The 19,962-nt window shown below is 52.5% G+C and overlaps 1 protein-coding gene across 3 annotated transcripts; it reads right to left on the bottom strand.

Annotated features, from left to right (window-relative positions):
• Positions 1 to 817: 817 nt before the first annotated feature.
• SSC4D (scavenger receptor cysteine rich family member with 4 domains) lies at positions 818 to 10,899 on the bottom strand. Of its 3 annotated transcripts, none has more exons than XM_064729292.1 (10): positions 10,866 to 10,899; positions 8,655 to 8,969; positions 7,424 to 7,495; positions 6,827 to 7,141; positions 6,022 to 6,102; positions 5,741 to 5,818; positions 4,116 to 4,427; positions 3,027 to 3,104; positions 1,988 to 2,315; positions 818 to 980 (listed from the first exon to the last, which is right to left on the bottom strand). In XM_064729292.1, the coding sequence occupies exons 1-9, from the start codon at positions 10,879 to 10,881 to the stop codon at positions 1,999 to 2,001; spliced, it is 1,584 nt and encodes a 527-aa protein (XP_064585362.1). In that variant the 5' UTR covers positions 10,882 to 10,899; the 3' UTR covers positions 818 to 980; positions 1,988 to 1,998. The 3 variants fall into 3 exon arrangements, with proteins under 3 accessions (XP_064585362.1, XP_064585364.1, XP_064585365.1); XM_064729294.1 differs by having other exon boundaries at positions 818 to 975; XM_064729295.1 differs by having other exon boundaries at positions 8,664 to 8,969.
• Positions 10,900 to 19,962: the final 9,063 nt, after the last annotated feature.

Genomic DNA, 19,962 nt, shown 5'->3' with positions numbered 1-19,962 from the left:
AGCACCCTCTGACCCATCCCCAGCTGGTGTGGGCTGTGGGATGGGCTGGGAGCTGCTGGGACAGCTCTGTCCCCTCCTGCTCCCAGCAGGACCAGGCACTGCCCAGCTGTCCTGGAGGCAGGAGGTGAGGTGGGAACTGAGGGAGCAGGACCTGGGAGCACAGGGAAAGGAATTTTGTTCCCACACCACCTCCCTGCCCTCTCCCAGAGCTCCAGCAGGCCTTGAACGGCTGTGCTGCCACAGCCTGCCTGGAAGATGCTTCCATGCCTCAGTTTCCCCACTGATGGAGAGCTGGACTGGGGTCAAAGTGCTGGGAAAGCTCTGTCCATGGGAAGTGGGAGAGAAGCAGCCAACAGGAGCCTGAGCATGGGGCCAGGGCCACCCCACAGCTCACGTGATTGCCAAATCCCACTGGGAACAAACCCAAAGAAAATCCAACCTCAGCCCCTGAGCCTGATGGGCTTCAGGGTTGTACCCCAGAGCTGGGATGGGGAAAGGTCCAAGCTGAGCTCTCAGCTGGGTGGGAATTAAATTAATTTCAGCCCCCCTGAGCAATTTGAGCCAGGGATTTGGGACAATTTTTTGGCCCCAAGAACTGAGCTCTCTCCTCCAGTTTTGGGGCATCTCCTCTTCTCCAGGTGTTTGCTTTTACCCAGGGCTTTGAGGGGATGACAGGAAAACAAATCAGCTCTCAGAGCACTTTCAAAGGGCTTTTATGTATTCACAAAAACAAACCCACACACATATAAGAAAAAAAAATTGGAAAATGAAAAAAACCCAACCCAGGAATATGCACAGTCTCTTATCAACAACAGAATTGCACAGACAGAGGAGTGAGCTCTGTGCCACTGCAGGAGCCCTTCCCCACCCTTGAACCCCATCCATGAGAACATGGAAATCCTTTTCCCAGTGTCCCAGTAGGAATCAAACACTTGGTGGTGAAGGTGACTGGTGCTGCAGGCTGGGTCTTTCCACCTGAGCTGGGAGGAAAACAGCCTTTATACCCCAAAGGCAGGGCACAGGGGAAGCTGCAGGCTCCTGGGTCCCTTTCTTTGCTCTGGGAAGGGATTTGGGGTCTTCCCTATGGTTTTCCATCTGTTTGTGTCCTGTCTGCCAGCTCCCTGCCTGCCCTGGGATCTTTTGGGACAGAGCAGCCAAAGCCAGCACAGGATGGAGAAGGATGGGGGGACTGCAGGGTATCCCCATCCTTTCTCACTCCCCAGGAGGTTTTTAGGGCATGGACTGGCTGTGCTGAAGCCCCCCAGGAAGGGAAATCTCATCTGAGCTCTCCTGAACCCCCCAGTGTTTGCAGAAGGAACAGGTGAAACAGGCACAAGGATTGCAGATGGTGTGAGATCCAACGCCTGCATTTCTGCTGCATGGGAATGGGGGAGGAATTGGTATTTCTGATGCCAAAATGGGAAGAAAAAAGCTGGTATTGGGATTGCTGGAGGGCTTGCAAAGCAAATTGCAGAACAACAGTAACTCACTGCAGAGCCACAGGAGCATCCTGGTGTGATTTCAGCCCCCTTTTTACATTGTCTGAGTATAATTTAACATCATTTTCACAGCAGAAAATCCATTTTTCTTTCCCCATCTCTTAAGAAAAATGGCTGAAACCAACCAGATTTCACACCAGAAGCAGTTTTGTTTTTCCAAGGGGCAGTCTGGGGGTGGGAGGGGGTAGAGGAAACTTCAGCCACTATTTCAGCAGCTGAGGAGAACCCAGTGCTCACCCAACCCCTCCCATTCTCTGACCCCAAACATCCAGTTCCTGGGTAGCAGAGCTCCTGAGCCCCACACAGCACTGAGCCAGAGGCTATTCCAGAATGTGGCAAAATAATTAAAATTGCTCATTTTTGCTCCTTCAGCCTCCCATTCTCAGACCCCAAACAGTGCAGGGAGTGCATCCAGACCAGCACCAAGGGTCCAACCCCTCTCTGTGGCACTGCCACCAGCTCCCTGCAGCCTCCCTGTCCCCCCTTACCTGCGGGAGGGTCATAGGATGTCACAGACAGCACCGGCATCCTCGGAGTGGTCGCAGTTGTGGACGTCCCAGCGGATGTGGGAGCAGCGCAGCAGCGAGGGCTCGTGGCCCTTGCACTTGAGGTTGTCCAGGAAGATGTAGCCGGTTCCTTGGCCATAGTGAGCCTCCCCCCAGGCTGCCAGGGCGTGCCCACAGCCCAGCTGCCTGCACACCACCTTGGCATCCCGCAGGTCCCAGGCGTCGTCGCACACGGTGCCCCACTGGTGCAGGTAGAACATCTCCACGCGCCCCTCGCACCGGTGGCTGCCGTTCACCAGGCGCAGGGACCCTGGGGAGGGCAAGGGGTGAGGCAGCTCCTGCCTCTGCCCACCCCAGAGCTGTGTTCCACTCTCCCTGCCTGCCCTGGGGTCAGCCCAGAGCTCCCCTACTGCCTTTGCACAGCCAGGAGCAGAGGGTGGCCCTCAGAGCATCATGGAACAGACAGTTCCCACCTCTGCCCCTTTGGTCCATCACCTTCTGTCCCCACCTTGATGTCCACCATCTCTGCCTGAACCAGCCTTGGGGGCACCAGGAGAGGCCGTGACTTAACACTGTCATCAGTTTTCCCCCTCCCCATGATGTCACCCTGGGTTTTTAAGTTCTTCTAAGCCTTCTGATGTTGACATTCTTGTAGCCAACTTTCTCACACGCTTTGTGTAAATAACTCATTGTTTTGCATTCCTTTATGGAGGAGGAGAAATTTGATGGACTGTTGGTCTGTCCAGTGTCATTGGAGAGGTGGCACTGTCACCCTCCAATCCACTGTCACTTTTGGAAAACTATAAATGTTGGAGTCAGAAAATAAACTCCCCTTTTTTCTTCACCTTTAGAACAGAGGTGTGCGCTTGTGTTCTTTCGTGTCCTATAGCGACATCATGGGCAGCTCCAGGCACTGCCAAATCTTCTGCCTCTGCCTGAGCCATTTATTTTTCCACCCTGTGCCAGCTTGGAGCATCGCCAGGGCTGTCACTGTGTCCCCAGGTGACATCCCAGTACTTACCCTCCTTGGGACGAGTTGGGGCCAACGTGGTGGTTGTAGCAGTGGCCTCTTGGAAATGGTCATCAGTGTCATCAGCACCTGGTGCAGTTGAGGAGAGGTGGGAAAAGTGACTCAAGGGACAGGGTTGGGTCAGAGCTCCCCAGCAGTGGAGTGGGATGGCAGCAGGGATGCGGGGTGGGATGTGCAGCCACTCTGCACAAATGGGGGCCACAGGGGATGCCACACTCCAGCCATCACCCACACCACGGCACCAAACTGCCACAGCTCATTCTTCACCCCCACCCCATTTGTGGGACCCCGTTTCCCACAGCCAGCCTGAGCACAGTCAAAATCCTCCCTACATCCATTGACTTTCCCACTGAGCTGGGCTTCATCAGAGACCTCCAGTCACCCTGGGTTCCAGACTGCAAGGCAAGATGTACTGTATTACCATCTATGTGGCAGACTATCTTTGTCAAGTGGGCAGTTTGCCTTATCTCTCTCTCTGAGTGACCACAATCACTCCTCCCTGGGAGGGGACATCTGCTGATAACAGCTATTGAATGTCCCTGCATGGCTGATAAGAACTATAACATCCCACTGGGAGATGCTCTGCCCAGAGGGAGGAGCCAAGCATTCCTACATGGATATAATCTGGAGGTTCTGGAACACCAGCACAGCTTCTCCACTGGATTCCCCAGAGGAACAGCAGCTGCCTCTTCTCCCACTGGATCTTCAGAGGAAGAATCCATCCTTCTCTACAGGATCCCTGCTCCAGCAGAACCACCCCTGACACTGCAGGAGGGCTGAGCCACAATTCCAATGGGACTGCCACCAACACCCTGACCCACAGGGTGTCAGGTTGGGTTCTGACTCTGTCAGTGCTTTTCTAGTGTACTGCATTGTTTATTTCATCATTTTATTTCTCTTCCCTATTAAAGAACTGTTATTCCTGCTCCCATATTTTTTGCCTGAGAGCCCCTTAATTTAAAATTTACAGCAATTCAGAGGGGTGGGGAGGGTTTACATTCTCCATTTCAGGGGACGCTTTTGCCTTCCTTAGCAGACTCCTGTCTTTCCAAACCAAGACACCCTCTCCCCCCGTCTCACCTCGGCAGATGACGCCGGCGTCCTCGTGGTGGCCGCAGTTGTGCTGTCCCCAGCCCAGGTGGAAGCAGTCGGCCAGGCGCGCCTCGCCGCCGCCGCAGCCCACGTTGTCCAGCAGCACGGGCCCGCTGCCGTAGCCGAAGGAGCCCAGCACGGTGGCGGCCAGGGCGCTGCCGCAGCCCAGCTGCCGGCAAACGACCTGGGCGTCGGGGAAGTCCCAGTCGTCGTCGCACACGGTGCCCCAGGTGCCGCCGTGCCGCACCTCCACCCGCCCGCGGCAGCTCCCGTTGCCGTTTGCCAGCCGCAAGCCGCCACCTGCGAGCCACGACCCGGGGGGAGCAGGGCTCCACAGGGGGGCCGGTGTCCCCTGCTGACCCTCCGAGGGCGTGGGGTGAGCCCCTGGTTTTCGGGGTAAGCCCTGGGGATGTGAGTGCAGCTCCCTAGGGGTGTGGGGCAATCCCCTGTGGGCATGGGGTAACCCCTGGGGACATGGTTTTTGGGGTAAGCCCTGGGGATCTGGGTGCAACCCCCTGGGGATCTGGGGCAAACCCCTGTGGGCATGGGGGGACTCTCTGAGGTATGGGGTAACCCCTGGGGATGTGGGGCAATCCCCTGTGGGCATGGGGTGAGTCTCTGGGGTATAGGGTAACCCCTGGGGTCATGGGTGCACCCCCATAGGGATGTGTGGCAAACCCCTGTGGGCATGGGGTGACCCCTGGGGATGTGGGTACACCCCCCTGGGGATGTGGGGCAAACCCCTGTGGGCATGGGGTGAGACCCTGGTTTTTGGGGCAACCCCTGGGGATATGGGGCAAACCCCTGTGGGCATGGGGTGAGTCTCTGGGGGATTGGGTAACCCCTGGGACATGGGTACACCCCCCCTGGGGATGTGGGGCAATCCCCTGTGAGCATGGGGTAACCCCTGGGGTCGTGGGGGGAATCTCTGGGATACGGGGTAACATCTGGGGATGTGGGTACAACTCTCTGGGGATGTGGAGCAAACCCCTGTGGGCATGGGGTGAGTCTCAGGGGTATAGGGTAACCCTCTGGGGATGTGGGTACAACCCCCTGGGAGTGTGGGGCAATCCCCTGTGGGCATGGGGGAAGTCTCTAGGTTATGGGGTAACATCTGGGGGCATGGGTACAACCCCCTGGGGATATGGGGCAATCTCCTGTGGGCATGGGGTGAGCCTCCCGTTTTTGGGGTAACCCCTGGGGACATGGGTGCAAACCCCTGGGGGTGTGGGGCAAATCCCTGTGGGCATGGGGTGAGTCTCGGGGGTATAGGGTAACATCTGGAGAGCTCAGTGTGACCATGGGGATGTCAGCTGAGCCCCTGGGGACACAGGGCGAGTCCTGGTGATGAGGGGCGACACTGGGTACATGGGGTGATACCCAAGCAGCACTGTGAGCATGGAGCAATCCATGGGGATGTGGGATGAACCCTTGAGTGTCATGGGGCGAGCACCCTGTGGGCATGGAGTAAACCCTGGGGATGTGAGATAATTCCTGGGGCATGGATTGAGCACTTGGAACATGGGGTGACCTTTGGGGACATGGAAGGAGCCGTGGGGATGTGGAGTGACCCCCACAGGGATGTGGAGCTCCAGCAGCAGCTGCACACTTACTTTCCTGCTCGACGGTCAGGAGCGTGGTGGTGACCACCTCAGTGGCCTGGGAGGGCTGGTCCCTGCTGTCTGTCACTGCTGGGACAAGCGTGGGGACATGTGGGCATTGAGGGGTCCTGACACAGCACCCACTGCCCCTGTTCCAGTCAGTGCCAGTGACCATCAGCACCATTTCTGTCCCCTGCCATGGGCAGTGTCACCCCTCGAGTGTCACCCATGCCTGGCTGGGGCACAGAGGACATAGAGGGCACAGCTTCCCCCCCCCATATGAGACCTCCTACCTGTGGCCGTGGCTGTAAGGGTCTCCTCAGAGTCCAGGGCCAGCGAGGTGGTGAATGATGTGATGGTGGATGTGTCCAGTCCTGTCGTGACACAGAGGGACAGAGGTGACGCCTGGAGATTTATCATCAGGATTCATTAGCATTCATACTTCATTATCCCCTGCCCCTCTAAGCAAGGTCTGGGCGTGGTGGTGCCATTGAGGAGGAGCCAGAGGGGATGGGGATGTTTAGGCAGGAAAGGGACAGACTGAAAAAATTGTCCCTTTTGTCCTACATCATCCCCTTTGTCCATTAACAGTGAGAAAGGGAAAGCACTGGCACTCACTGCTCCCGTCATTAGCCACGATAATGAGGGAATTCAGGGGGATTATTAAGATTATAAACAGTAATCAGTGGAGGATGGCAGGAATACATCATTTCAGGAGGGGAAGGGGAGGCAGGCTGGGCCTGGCACCGTGCCCAGCCCCTGGCAGCCTCTCCCTCCTTCCGGACACGGGCAGCTCGTTTGCAGCCAGCAGAGCAGGGAAATGGCAGAGGGAAGTGCAGGATGGCAGATGCATTTCCCTGGTAGGAGGGACAGGTGCATTACCCCTGCAAATCCCCACCCTGGTTGTGCTCTGGGCTCTTGCTGTGGTGTTGCCACTCTGGAATACCATGATGAGTGTGGATAAGGAGCAAGGATGCTCCCACAGCACAGAGCCTGCCCAGCCTTGAGCATCTCAGCATCTCCCTGAGGCCATTTCTGCTTGGAGAACAGGCTGTCCCTGGATTTGTCCCCACCCTGAAGCAGTGCCCTGCCTGGTACCTGCACAGATGACCCCGGCATCCTCGTGGTGGCCGCAGTTGTGGATGCCCCAGCCCAGGCTGTAGCAGGCAGACAGGAAGGGCTCGCTGCCGTCGCAGTTGACATTGTCCAGGAGGATCCGTCCTGTTCCATAGCCAAAGTAGGCATTGCTCTTGTAATCCAGGGCTTGCCCACAGCCCAGCTGCTTGCAGACCACGCTGGCATCGCTCAGGCCCCAGTCGTCATCGCACACGGTGCCCCAGCTGCCGCGGTAGAAGATCTCCACCCGGCCCTGGCAGGTGTCGGGGCCGGCCACCAGGCGGATGCTGCCATCACCTGGGGGTGGCAGCGCGAGGTGAGAGGGATGTGGTGTCCCCACACTGCCACCGTGCCCGTGATGGCAAAGGAAATGAGTGAGAAACAGAGGGTAAGGGGCAAAGCTTTAGAGCAATGGGGCTTGGGAAGCTTGGGAATTTCTGGGGTAGGATGTGGCCATGGACAGCACAATGATGGGGTTTGGGGGTCTGCAGCTCAGAGAGGCTTCAAGAGGGACAGCAGGTGACAGCAGGGGACACTGCCCTCAGGCAGGGTGTCCCTGCTGCAGGCTGAGCAGCTTACTTTCCCCATCCTGTACCGAGGCTGTGAGGGTCCTGGTGGTCGGTCCTTCGCTGACTTGCGTGGGTGAGAACTCTGCAAAGGGAAGCAGAGAGGTGGCACCTGCTGCTGCTGCTCCACCTGGGAGATGGAGGGATCCCTCCCACCCCGCTGCTCCAGGAGGGTCTGCACCAAACCAGCCCCAGCTGAAAACAGAGGGGTTTACAGCTGCACCAGAGATCTCTGCCAATGCCTCCAGCCTCTCTTCTGCCCTCAGACCCAGCTCCCCACCTCCTTTCTCTCCCCTTCCACCTCTCCTCTCCAATAATGCCATGATTTATTTTCCTGCTCAATCTCCAACCTGTGTTCTCTGGTTGTTGTCAGTACAACCTACCACCAACCCCACATCCCCCTGCCTTTCCATCCCTCCATTTCCAAGCCCTGCTTCTGCAGGACGTGGGGATTCACAGAACAGCTGCTCCAGGTCTGCAGAGCCTCCCTTTCACAGCTCACTGGTGCCTGGCTGATGAGCAAACCTTGCACAGCGAGGGTGGAACGTGTGTGGGGTACATAAGGGTCCTCACAGAGCCGTTCCACTTTCACTTGCCAAGTTCAAACACTTTCCACTGCTTTTCTCACCTTTAGGAACATCTCCTACTGAAAAGCTCAGCAGTTTAAAGAAACACAAGTCAAAAGGGGAAAGAGCAGTTGGGCAGCAACTGACTCAGAGGCAGGAGCGTGGGTGGGCACGTGCTCCTTCCCCAGGGATCGTGCAAAGTCCCTGATCTGGGAGTGACAAGGAACACAAAGCAGGCTGGTCACCTTATGGAGCTGGGAGGTGACCTGGATTGAGGAGAGGGGTGAGAGGAGAAGGCAGAAGATGTTTGTCTGACCCAGGTCAGAGAACCAGGCTCTGAGACTCTTGGGCTCCACCAAGGCAGAGTCAAAAGGGGAAAGAGCAGTTGGGCAGCAACTGACTCAGAGGCAGGAGCGTGGGTGGGCATGTGCTCCTTCCCCAGGGATCGTGCAAAGTTCCTGATCTGGGAGTGACAAGGAACACAAAACAGGCTGGTCACCTTATGGAGCTGGGAGGTGACCTGGATTGAGGAAAGGGGTGAGAGGAGAATGCAGAAGATGTTTGGCTGACCCAGGTCAGGCTCTGAGATAAAACTCTTGGGCTCCACCAACCCCACTGCAGCCCCAAGTCTTGCCCTCCTCAGTAACCCCGTGCTCTCCTTGCCCCCGAGGAACCCACCGTCATTACCATTGCACACCACAGCCACATCCTCATAGTGGTAGCAGTTGTGGATGCCCCAGCCGTGGCTCCAGCACTCGCTCAGGGCCGCCTCTGAGCCCTTGCAGTCCACGTTGTCCAGGAAGATGGGCCCGGTGCCCTGGCCGAAGGTCATGGCAGCGGGCAGGGTGATGGCATGGCCACAGCCCAGCTGGCGACACACCACGTTGGCATCCACCATGTCCCAGTCGTCGTCACACACGGTGCCCCAGGAGCCGTTGTAGAGGATCTCCAGACGGCCCTGGCAGCGGCTGGGCCCGTTGGAGAGGCGGATCTCTGCGAGGAGGGCACAGAGAGCTCCCTCAGCAGGCAACAGGCCGTGGGGAGCAAATCTACATCAAACTCCTGCTCCTTAGAGAAAATCATGAGGGTCTCCAGCTGGCTGGGCCTGCTGGAGAGGCGGATCTCTGGGAGGATGGCAACAGAAAGCTCCCTCAGCAGGCCATGGGGAGCAAATCTACACCAAACTGCTGCTCCTTAGAGAAAATCATGAGGATCTCCAGCTGGCCCTGGCAGCGGCTGGGCCCTCTGGAGAGCCAGATCTCTGGGAGGAGGGCATAGAGATCTCCCTCAGCAAGCCATGGGGAGCAAATCTGCACTAAACTCCTTAGAGAAAACCATGAGGATCTCCAGCCAGGCCTGGCAGCAGCTGGGCCCGCTGGCGAGGCGGATCTCTGGGAGGAGGGCAACACAGAGCTCTCTCAGCTTCCTCAAGGGGAGCAAATCTACATCAACTCCTTAGAGAAAATCATGAGGATCTCCAGGCAGCCCTGACAGCAGCTAGGCCTGCTGGAGAGGCGGATATCTCTGGGAGGATGGCTGGGCCCGTTGGAGAGCTAGATCTCTGGGAGGAGCGCACACACAGCTCCCTCAGCAGGCAACCTCCTCACGAGGAGCAAATCTACATCAAACTCCTTAGAGAAAGCCATGAGGATCTCCAGCCAGCTGGGCCCACTGGAGAGCCGTACCTCTGGGAGGATGGCAACACAGAGCTCCCTCAGCAGGCTGTGGGGAGCAAATCTACACCAAACTCCTCCTGCTCCTTAGAGAAAACCTCTAAGGAAAATCTCTACATCAATCTCCTGCCCTTTCTCTGTGGCACAAGGCTGTTGTCATCTTATTGCAGGGGTTCCATACTGTCATCTCCTTATCACAGGAGTTTCACACCTTCTTGGTGTTTCTCCTCAGAGCACTGACCCTGTTCTTCACAAAGCAGCCAGCTGACTCCAGTTCTCTTCCCAGCCACCCACCCCACTCTTTTATAGCACTCTTCTTTTCACTGGTCACAGCTACGGCCTCTTAAAGTCAGGCCTGCTCCTAATCTTTGATAATTGGCCCAGCTGCAACTCCTTAGGGGTGAGATTACTTTCTACACTATCTTTATTTTCTTATATTCTATCCCCCTGCACAAGGCAGTAGTTGGCTTGGTGCTGCTCTGCTGGTGGGACACGGGCTCCCCTCCATCTGCTGGCAGCTGTGGCTGTGGACACACAGCAGATCTGAGTCCAGGAATGAGATGCACCATCACCAAGGCCAGGCTGGATGGGGCTTTGGACAGCCTGGCCTCGTGGAAGGTGTTCCTGCCCATGGCAGGGTAGAATTAGATGGTTTTTAAGGTCCCTTCCAACCCAAACCATTCTGTGGCTCTTTGGTGCTCCCATCATCTCCCCTGCTACTGGCCAAAAACTCAAGGGTGAAGGAAAAAGCAGACATGTGGCACCACATCTTGACTTAAATAGGTGACAATTGACAAGATGCAATTAGCAAATTCTTATTAGCCTCAATGAATGCATCCAGAGCTGGTGGGGTGGATGGAGATGATCTCTCAGGCTGCTGGTAATGGGGAGCAGGCATGGAAGTGCCTGGGGTCCACCACATCAAGGGAATTATTTACTTGTCTGTGATACATGGCACGGGGACAGAGACTCAGCAGGAGGTGAAAAAACTCTCCTCTAAGGAAAAATTCTCCTCTCAGGATTATTAGCAGAATAAGGATGATAAAGAATCTTTATTTTCTTTCTACAAACAAAGTTTAGCTTCTTATTGCCACTTTTTGTTCCAAACCAATATATTTCCTTTTTTAAATTCCCCAAATCCTTTCTTTTACCTAAAAATGCATTTTTCAACTACAAAACTTCCTGGAGAAAAGTGACTTTCAGAGAAGAATCTCACCTGGGAATGGCAACATCTCAGGCTCAGAGGTGGTGCCTGCAAGGGAGAAGAGGAAGGATCAGATCTCCTCAGAAAGGAGTAGGTGCAGCTTGGAGAGTGATGGCGGCGGGGATGAGATTGGGATGGGATGGGATGGGATGAGATTGGGATGGGATGGGAGTGGTGGGGACTGGCAGGACCCAGCAGCCCTTGGCTCCTTCCCTTTCCTGCAAAGTCCTGGAGTTTGTAGGGGAAAAAATGAACACCCTTCCCCAGGGCATCACTTCATCTACTTCATGGGTGGGGAAACTGAGGCATATGAGCGATTGTGACTCTGGCGGGATGTGAAGGACAAGGTGACATGTGTGACCCTAATGAGCCCAGTGGCTAGCAGAAGCCACTCCTGTCTTGAGCCAGGTCTTGGGGACATTTCGTCCATCCCCGGCCCCATTGCTGCCTTGCTGTGGGCCCTGGGCAGTTCCTGCATCCTCCTGTACCCATCACCCCCATGGAAAACTTGGGTGGTGAGATGGGAACAAGGAAAATCAATCCTGCCCAGCTTGAGAAACCCAGTGGAGATCTCCTGATGGAAGCCTTCTGATGAAACCTTTTCTTCTATTCTTTTAGTATAGTTTTAATGTAATATATATTATAAAATAATAAATCAAGCGTTCTGAAACATGGAGTCAGATCCTCATCTCTTCCCTCATCCAAGAACCCCTGTGAATGCTGTCACAGATGGGGGGTTTGAAATGAGATAAATTTTAAGGTCGCTTCCAACCCAAACCATTCCATGATTCTGTCATGCCTCCATGCTGATTACAGCACCCAAGGGCTCATCAACAGCTCTGGTGCCTCTGTGGCCTCTTTTCCTCCCACTCCCTCAGACCAGCTCTGTCCTGCCTCACTCTCAGCCCACCAGCAGAGACGTGGAGTGTCACCCTGGTTTTTTAAGATTTTCCAAGCCTTGTGATGTTGACATTCTTGTAGCGAACTTTCTCACACGCTTTCTGTAAATAACTCATTGTTTTGCATTCCTTTATGGAGGAGGAGAAATTTGATGGGCTGTTGGTTTGTCCAGTGTCACTGGAGAGGTGGCACTGTCACCCCTCCAATCCGCTGCCACTTTTGGAAAACTATAAATGTTGAAGTCAGAAAATAAACTTCCCTTTTTCTTCACCTTGAGAACAGCCGTGTGTGCTTGTGGTTTTTTGTGTCCTATAGTGACATGGAGGTCAATCCCTGCTGCTCTGGAGGTGGATATCACCACTGTGAGCCTGAGGGACAGTGGAGCACATGAGCCCACCTCCCTTTTCCTTGCTAGGATGTTACCTGGGAGACCATTAAGTCAGCCAGAAATCAGGGCTGTCAAAGAAAGACCTAGAAACCCCAGGAGAAAGGAGAACAAGGCAAATGTCTGGCTGTATCCATGATTTAGCAGGGACGCTGGGGTGAGCATCAGCAGCCAGGGAGCTGCAGCGTGGTCAGTGCCCCTGCCCTACCCAGCTGCAGCAGGCATGGAAAGGGATGCTGTGATTCCAGCAAGAATTGGGGATTAAACAGGTGAGACCACGGCAGCAGAGAGGACAGGGGAGGATAGAGCAGCCCCATGGGCTGGACAACAGGGTAGAGGTAATTCAGCCCACCAAAAGAGGGGAGATGTGTGGGTTTCTAGGAAGAGTGTTTGATCCTGGCTTGTATTGATTTTTAACACCTAGTCCACTCCAGTGCCAAGAAAGCAGTGGATAAAAAGGACATTGATAAATATTCATCTCCCTTTGAGTCAAAATCAAAGCTCTGAAATATTCATTTAAGAGCATCCTCCAGCAAAGTCAGGAGAGATCTGAAAAGAATATGCCTGGTGTGTCTACAATAATAAGGAACTGTCTTTTTGAGGAGAGATGGAGCCCTCCATGTTTCTCTGATCCAGCTTCACAAAACCAAAGGAAAAAGGGAAACTGCTCCAGTAAACAAAACCACCAAACGGGAGGACAAATGGTCCTTCGTTAGCGACTAATCTGTGCCCATTAAGGAGGAGAACGAGAAGAGCCAGGCGATGCAGGGGACAGAGACAGAGCCACCACACCAGAGTGTGAGCGCGGATGCTGTCACAGCATCCCGAGGGGGAAGGGAAGCACCAGTAGAGAGGGTGGGAAGGTAAAACCCGATTTAACTCAATTAGGATGTCTGAGTACATCTGAATTCCCAGTTTTCCCGCTGGCTGTGCCTTGGTGGGTTTGTTGAGGCAGGAATGCATTCCCCGCTGTAATGACATGGATAGAGTCACACTGGGATCACCTCGCTGCCACAGCACTGATGTGGACCCGCCTCCCAGAGCAGGAATGGCTTTTCCCAGGTCTATTGAAATGCTTCCTGGCTGCACAGTGCCTGCCAGGAGTGAGCAGAGCCCGTTGTTCTCCGGGGATGGGTGTTGTGGACATCTTTTATGAAAAATCCTTTCCTTAGGAGTTTTCCTCCTGAGAAGCTGAGAGGCCTCAGGAACAAAATGTAAACATTGATTATCTGCTGCTGTGGAATGCAACAGGTGCATCTGTGATTGGCCCATGTTAGATGTTTCTAATTAATGCCAATCACAGCCCTGTTGGCTCGGACAGAGAGCCCGAGGCAGAGCCTTTGTTATCATTCTTTGATATTCTATTCTTAGCTAGCCTTCTGAAAAGGAAATCCTTTCTTCTACTCTTTCAGTATAGCTTTAATATAATATATATAATAAAATAATAAATCAAGCCTTCTGAAACATGGAGTCAGATCTTCATCTCTTCCCTCAACCTGAGACCCCTGTGAACACGGTCACAGGATGGGTGCTCGTTCCACCCCTTTCCTTGGCAGGACTGGTCCCACAGGTCCTGGGGAGCAACTCCAGGAGCATCCCTTGGCCATCAGCATCTCCCCATGGGTGCTGCCTGCTCCAGAGCCCAGAACTGCTCTGTCACCAGTGCTGGCAGCACCTGCCCCATTCCCCTGCCTGCCCTGCATGCTGGGCCTGCCATCACAGCCAGGTCACGGTGGGACATGAGAGCTGAACTTGCTCCCCCATCCCTGTGCACACTCAGGAATGTAGGGGACACCACAACAATCCTGTGCCCGGAGAAAATCTGCCCACAAATCTGATGGAGAGGGATCACGGTGCTTAAACCGCCTCCCACCGCCCCAGGCTGGAGCTCACCGGCGGGGCTGAGGATGAGGAGGATGAGGAGCGTGGCTGGCATCAAGGAGAGAGGCAGCACCTCGGTGTCCGGACAGGGACCGAGGGTCATTGCTGCTGTCAGCCCCTCCTGCAGGCGAATTTCCAGAGGACACCTCCCTGAAACATGCAGACAGCAGAGTTAGTGTGGTGGCCTGCAGAGCCTGTGGTCACCAAGGGCCATGCAGGACCTGTCACTACTCAGTATTTCCAGGAGCAGTGACCAGAAGACACATGAAAATCTGGATTAATTGACAACAAGCATTTTTTTTTTTTGAGTGGCAAGATGAAGCTGAAGGGCCGTACCCCACCTGGGAGATCAAACTCAGCAACAGGGAATGAGGAAGAGATTCAGTATCTTAAAACCCCATTTCCCCCTCATTTACTGCTCACTGCCAAGGGGTGGATTCCCGGCTCTGTCTCACTCGCAGGCTCTCTGGGAAGGGGATGGGTGCTGGTCCAGGACTCCTCTGGGATCCCAGACCCGCATCCCTGCTCTCCCAGCGGCTGGGCTGGCGGCAGCGTGGCTGGGGGAGCAGTGCCATCGTGAGGATGCTCCCGCCACCGGGAGGATGCTCCCGCACAGCTGCTCCAAAGCCGGGCTGTCAGGCTCAGCTCTGTTGCCACCTTTCTCTCCACAGAGAAAAGCAAGGCACAATTCTTCCCAAAGATTTCTGAGATTCACATTCTCTGAACCTCAGAGAAGGGGAAAACGCAATTCTTATCGCTTGCTGTGCCTGTGTTTGTGCAAAAGTAGAATGCAATGTGGAGATTGTTTACCCAAAGTGAGGATGTTTTGTTTCCTTGGCCTGTCAGGGCCAGGAGTGTGCATGTGTGTCAGGACTGTTGGGTGACAGTCACGAGATTCAGAGCAGTGTGTGCAGAGTGAGTGCTTGGCAGATTCAGTTTAGATGAAATATATATAGTATAATAAAGTAATTAATTAGCCTTCTGATATCCATGGAGTCAGACGCATCATTCTCTCTCCCCTCGTTGGAGTCCCCTTTGATTTACAACATAGCTCAGCCAAGCCCTAAAATTAATCCTTGCAGCCCACACATGGCACACCAGGTCCTGGAGGGATGCACAACAACTGCTGCCACTTCAGGCATCTGCTGGTGGTCAGAAACTCGGGAAAGGTCTTTGAAATCCTCATTGAAATCAGTGGCTAACCCCTCCTTCCCATGGAAACCCCTCATCCAGCTTCTTGCTCTTGAGAAGAGCTCCCAGGTAGGACCACGAACTGGTGTCCACCCAGCCAAGGCCCCTCCACACCATGGGCTGGGGTGTCACTGATATATTTTATGAAAAATCTTTTCGTTAAGATCTTTTCTCCTGAGAAGCTGAGAAGCTTCAGCTTCTTCATGTTTTGCTGCTTTGGAGAATTGTTTACCCAGCATGTGAAATTGTTTTTACTTGATGACCAATGACAGCCACCTGTGTCAAGGCTGTGAGTAGTCAAAAGATTTTATTATCATTCCTTTCAAGCCTTTTGATGAAATCCTTTCTCCTATTCTTTTAGTATAGTTTTAATGTATAATTTTCTTTTAATATAATATATATAATAAAATAATAAATCAGCCTTCTGAACATGGAGTCAAGATTCTCATCTCTTCCCTTGTCCTGGGACCCCTGCATACACCACAACACTGGGGGCTCCAGAGCATCCCGGCCAAGGCTTGGACCTCATTGCCTTCACCATATACTATTAATATATCATTTTCTTTTAATATAATATATATCATAATAAATCAGTCTTCTGAAACTTGGAGTCAAGATTCTCATCTCTTCCCTCATCCCTGTGAACACCACCACACTGGGGGGCTCCAGAGCATCCAGACCAAGGCTTGGACCTCGTTGCCTTCACCAGGGTGAGATGATGGTGGACCAAAGGGTTTTCTGGGCACCAGCAAGAGGTGATGGAGGTGCAGGAAGGAGCTCGTTTAGGTGGGACTCAGCCCAGTTCCATCTCCCTGCTCTCTGCCCGGCTCCTGCTGCCCAAGCCTCTGGAGGAGACAGACAAGCTCAGTGATGGGGGCTGAAAACCAATCCACTGGCTGAGGTGGTGGCTTTCAATACTCCATTCATCCCTCCTGCAGCACCGAATAATGTCGCCTTTTGTGCCTCGGGCGCTCCCCTCTCTCCAGCAGGGCAGGGCTGACAGATGGCCCCGGCCCGGCCGAGCCCCGGAGCGCGTCCTGCCCGCAGGGACCTTGTCATCGCCGGCCACTCTTGTGACAGAGCCAGCGCGTTCCTGCTGCCTCGCAGGGTGGCAGCGGGCATTAACCAGTGCTGTGCTGTGCCACGGCTGACCCCCGAGAGGGAAACCCCGATTTTCCTTCTCCGTCTGTGCTTTTCCAGCTGCTTCTCAATCCGCACCCCAATGCTCAAGATTCAGCTGAAAATTGAAGCCCCTTCCTTAAACCCAGGGGTGTTTGGACTCTTTCAGATTAAAATCTGATTTTAAGCCTTAATTAGTTGTTATGGCACTGTAGCAAAACCCAGCATCCCTTCTAACATCACTCAGAGCAGCTGTGGCTGCCCCATCCCTGGAAGTGTCCAAGGCCAGGTTGGATGGGGTTTGGAGAAACCTGGGATAGTGTAAGATGTCCTGCCCATGGCAGGGGGGTGGAATGGAATGAGCTTTAAGGTCCCTTCCAACCCAAAATTTTCTATAATTTTGTGATGATTCTATGATTTAAAGAGTTTCCCAATGTGGGTTTATGGAAGTCCCTTCACACCAAGGTTTTCAGGCTGCCAGGTGTCCTGTGAAGCCACCCCCCAGCATGGATCCACTGGAAAAGCAGCAAATCCTCCATCAGCCCCATGCTGCACAAGGGATGGTACCACCAGGGATGGTACAAAACCCACAGGGGAGGATCAGGGCTTTAATGTGGGGCATAGAAAATCTCTACTTTCACCCCAAAAAACACAGCACAGCAAACACTCTGTGCCCAGCCAGCCCTTTGCCCTCAGTGAAAACCTCCTTCCACCTGTTAACAGGACCCCACATGTCCTTTCATCCTTTTTTGTCCCCTTGGCCACAGCTGGAGTGAACCCTAATTCTCTGTTTATCATTCTTCCACTTTTTAACTATTCAAACAACTTCAGGAGGAATCACACTTTTTCAGCTGCCACCACCCTGCCGGACCATTATTTGTAATTACCACTCTGGCCTAAAAAAAAAAAGCATCATAAATCCACATACCTGTTTGGTATTTTCTCTCCAGTATAAGGATGGGTGTATCAAATCCCAGAAATATCGGTCCTCTTTTGAAATAAACAAAGGAGCTGGCTAGTTAGCTATAAAATCTTCAAAAATAACGACTGAAATTAATATTCCTGATAAGATGGGATGGGAATAAGGTAGGATTTTTTTTCTTTAGGTGAGATCTTGCTTAGTAAATTTAAAAAAAATTAAAAAGGGGGAAGAAAATGGATTTCATCCATCAACGGAACAGCTCCAGCCTGTCATCCCTTGGCAGTTCTGGGGCTGCTGCTGCTGGGTTACAGCAGGATGGCAGCCCTGCAACCCATCCTGGGACAGATCATCCCCAAAGCAAAGCAGAAAGAGAGGGAGAAGGGAGAAGAGGAGGAAGAAGAAGCAGAAAGAGAGGGAAGAGCACTAAGGAGACATGGCGGGGAGGGAATGGCTCGGGTTTCAGGGAGGCAGGCAGGGACACATCCTTAAATTGGGTGCTGGCAGAGCCTCAAGGGGAAGGAAGAAGCTTTTTCAGAGGATTTGGGCTTTTCAGCTCCTTCCCACCTCCCTCCTGGGCTGTGTGAGTGCCCACCTGGAGAGGAAGGCAGCAATAACCACCTGGCTGGGAATCCTCCTGAGCCTGGGCTGCAGCAGGAGGGGATGGCTCTGACCCCTTCCCTGCCTGGGGACCTGTTGCTTGGGCAAAACATGGTCTGTTCCTAGGCAAGAAATCACCTTTAGAGGTCCCTTTTCAGGGGATTTTTCCTGTCTGATCCAAGGCATCTCTGCTGAGGACCTGACCCATCCCTGTGCTCTCAGCCTGTGGTGAGGGATGTCCTGTGGCTGGAAACCTTCCCCATCCACCTCCACCACCTTCTTCTCCACACATTCATATTGTCTCCTACTGCTCCTGACCATGGCATCTCTTTATTTTAAAGAGATTATTTAATTTTTTATTTAATTTTTATTTTATTTTAATTTTTTAAAATTAACATTTTAAATTTTGAAAATAATTTTAAAATATAAAATTTAAAATAATTTAATTTTTTATTTTTAAACTTTTATATTATTTTTTTATTTTTTCATTTAAAAATGAATATTATTTTAAATTTTAAAAATAATTTTAAAATAATATAAAATTTAAAATAATTTATTATTTTATTAATTTCTTATTTTAAAAATAATTGTGTAAATAATTGTGTATATTTAAGAATTTTTAACTATTGCAGCCTTTAAACCATTTTCACCATCATTGCAAGTAAAAGCCAGATAATGTGAAACTCGTGGGTCTCAGCAGCCTTGAAGACCACAGAAAAGGAACCTCCAAACATACTGGATTTCCCAGCATTATGAATTTTTAAATTCCCCAGCAATTTTAGGAGCCTGATGTACTTTAGGCTTTGAGCAAATTGATTTTGTGAGCCACAGGATTCCTGCCCTGGTTCTCACAGGAGGCAGAATTTGCCTTGTGGCTCTTGCTGCTGGATTTTTCACTTGCTCCTATGCAAAGCCCAGACATCTAAATGCCCTAAAAAGTCTGAGTTTTGTATTTTAGCTCTGCACAAAGCCAGCTCTGGCTGCAACTGTGGCCAACTGTTCCTTTATTGCAGGGATTCAGTAATTAGCAATTAGGCACTTTTATTTCCCAGTAGCAGCAAAGTTCTAATTAACCAGATCATGAGCACAAGTTTCAAAGGTGCCTTTTAATTTGTTTTGCCTAGACAGACAAACCCCCCACAATTCTGGCTGTCTGCCAGGGCCCATGGACTGGGAATCATCAATCCCCAGCCAGGTTTTGCAGACCAGGAGCAAAACGTGGACATGAGTAGGATGCTCGCCACCCCATCCAGGATTTCTGTGGGATTGGAGCAGCATCTCAGCCTTTTTCCATGTTCCTGTGTGCGCTTTGAGCAGCTTGGCAGTGTCGGGCTGGGGGATTACGCTGCTCTGAGGAAAAGAAAACACAGCCAGCCTTATTCAAGGAGCAGCCACAACATAAGAAAGGCTAATTATAAAATTCCACAGGACAGCAAGGCTGTTCTCTTGTGTGCCAGGGGAAAAAAAAAAAAAAAAAAAAAAAAAAAAGCTCTTTTTGTGCTTTTCCTGATGGTCCTGCTGCCCAGTCAGGCAGGGACACTCCAACACTCCAGAGATGCTCATGGGAGAGAAGATTCTGGAGGACTCAGGGCCATCCCCACACCCACTCAGCAGCTGCCACGTGCCACGAGCAGCTTCCTATGGCAGTGGTGGCATCTCCAGCAGAGCTCTCTTCTGGCAGCAGCTTGGTCATGGGTAGAAACTGGAGAAAATAAGTGGCCATAAAACTGCAGAAAACACAAGGCCTCCAGAAAAAAAAACCCACAAAAACCAAAACTCCAAAGTGATTTCCCTTTTCAATTAGTTGGGAAAATACAGAGAAAAGAGATAAACTCATGTGTCCAAGCTATACCATGACCAGGAATGCATTTGGGATGTAAAGAGGGGCCTGGTGCCATATGAAAAAACTGTAAGCTGAAACAAAAAGCATTTTCTTGCTGCCAGGAGGGAAACACAGGGCTGAGAACACCAGTTACTGTTTCAAGCCATTAGCTGGTTTATAAAGAGCAACAGGATTCCCTTGCTGAGCTAAATCACTGGGTATTTAGGGGGCTCCTTCTGCTGCTTTCACTTTTGGGAGCACTGGCACCAAAAATGCTGCATTTACAGCAGGA

The sequence above is a fragment of the Zonotrichia leucophrys genome, chromosome 19 (assembly GCF_028769735.1).
Source record: "Zonotrichia leucophrys gambelii isolate GWCS_2022_RI chromosome 19, RI_Zleu_2.0, whole genome shotgun sequence".
Taxonomy (NCBI): domain Eukaryota; kingdom Metazoa; phylum Chordata; class Aves; order Passeriformes; family Passerellidae; genus Zonotrichia; species Zonotrichia leucophrys.
This window is presented reverse-complemented; position numbering and strand designations above follow the sequence as displayed.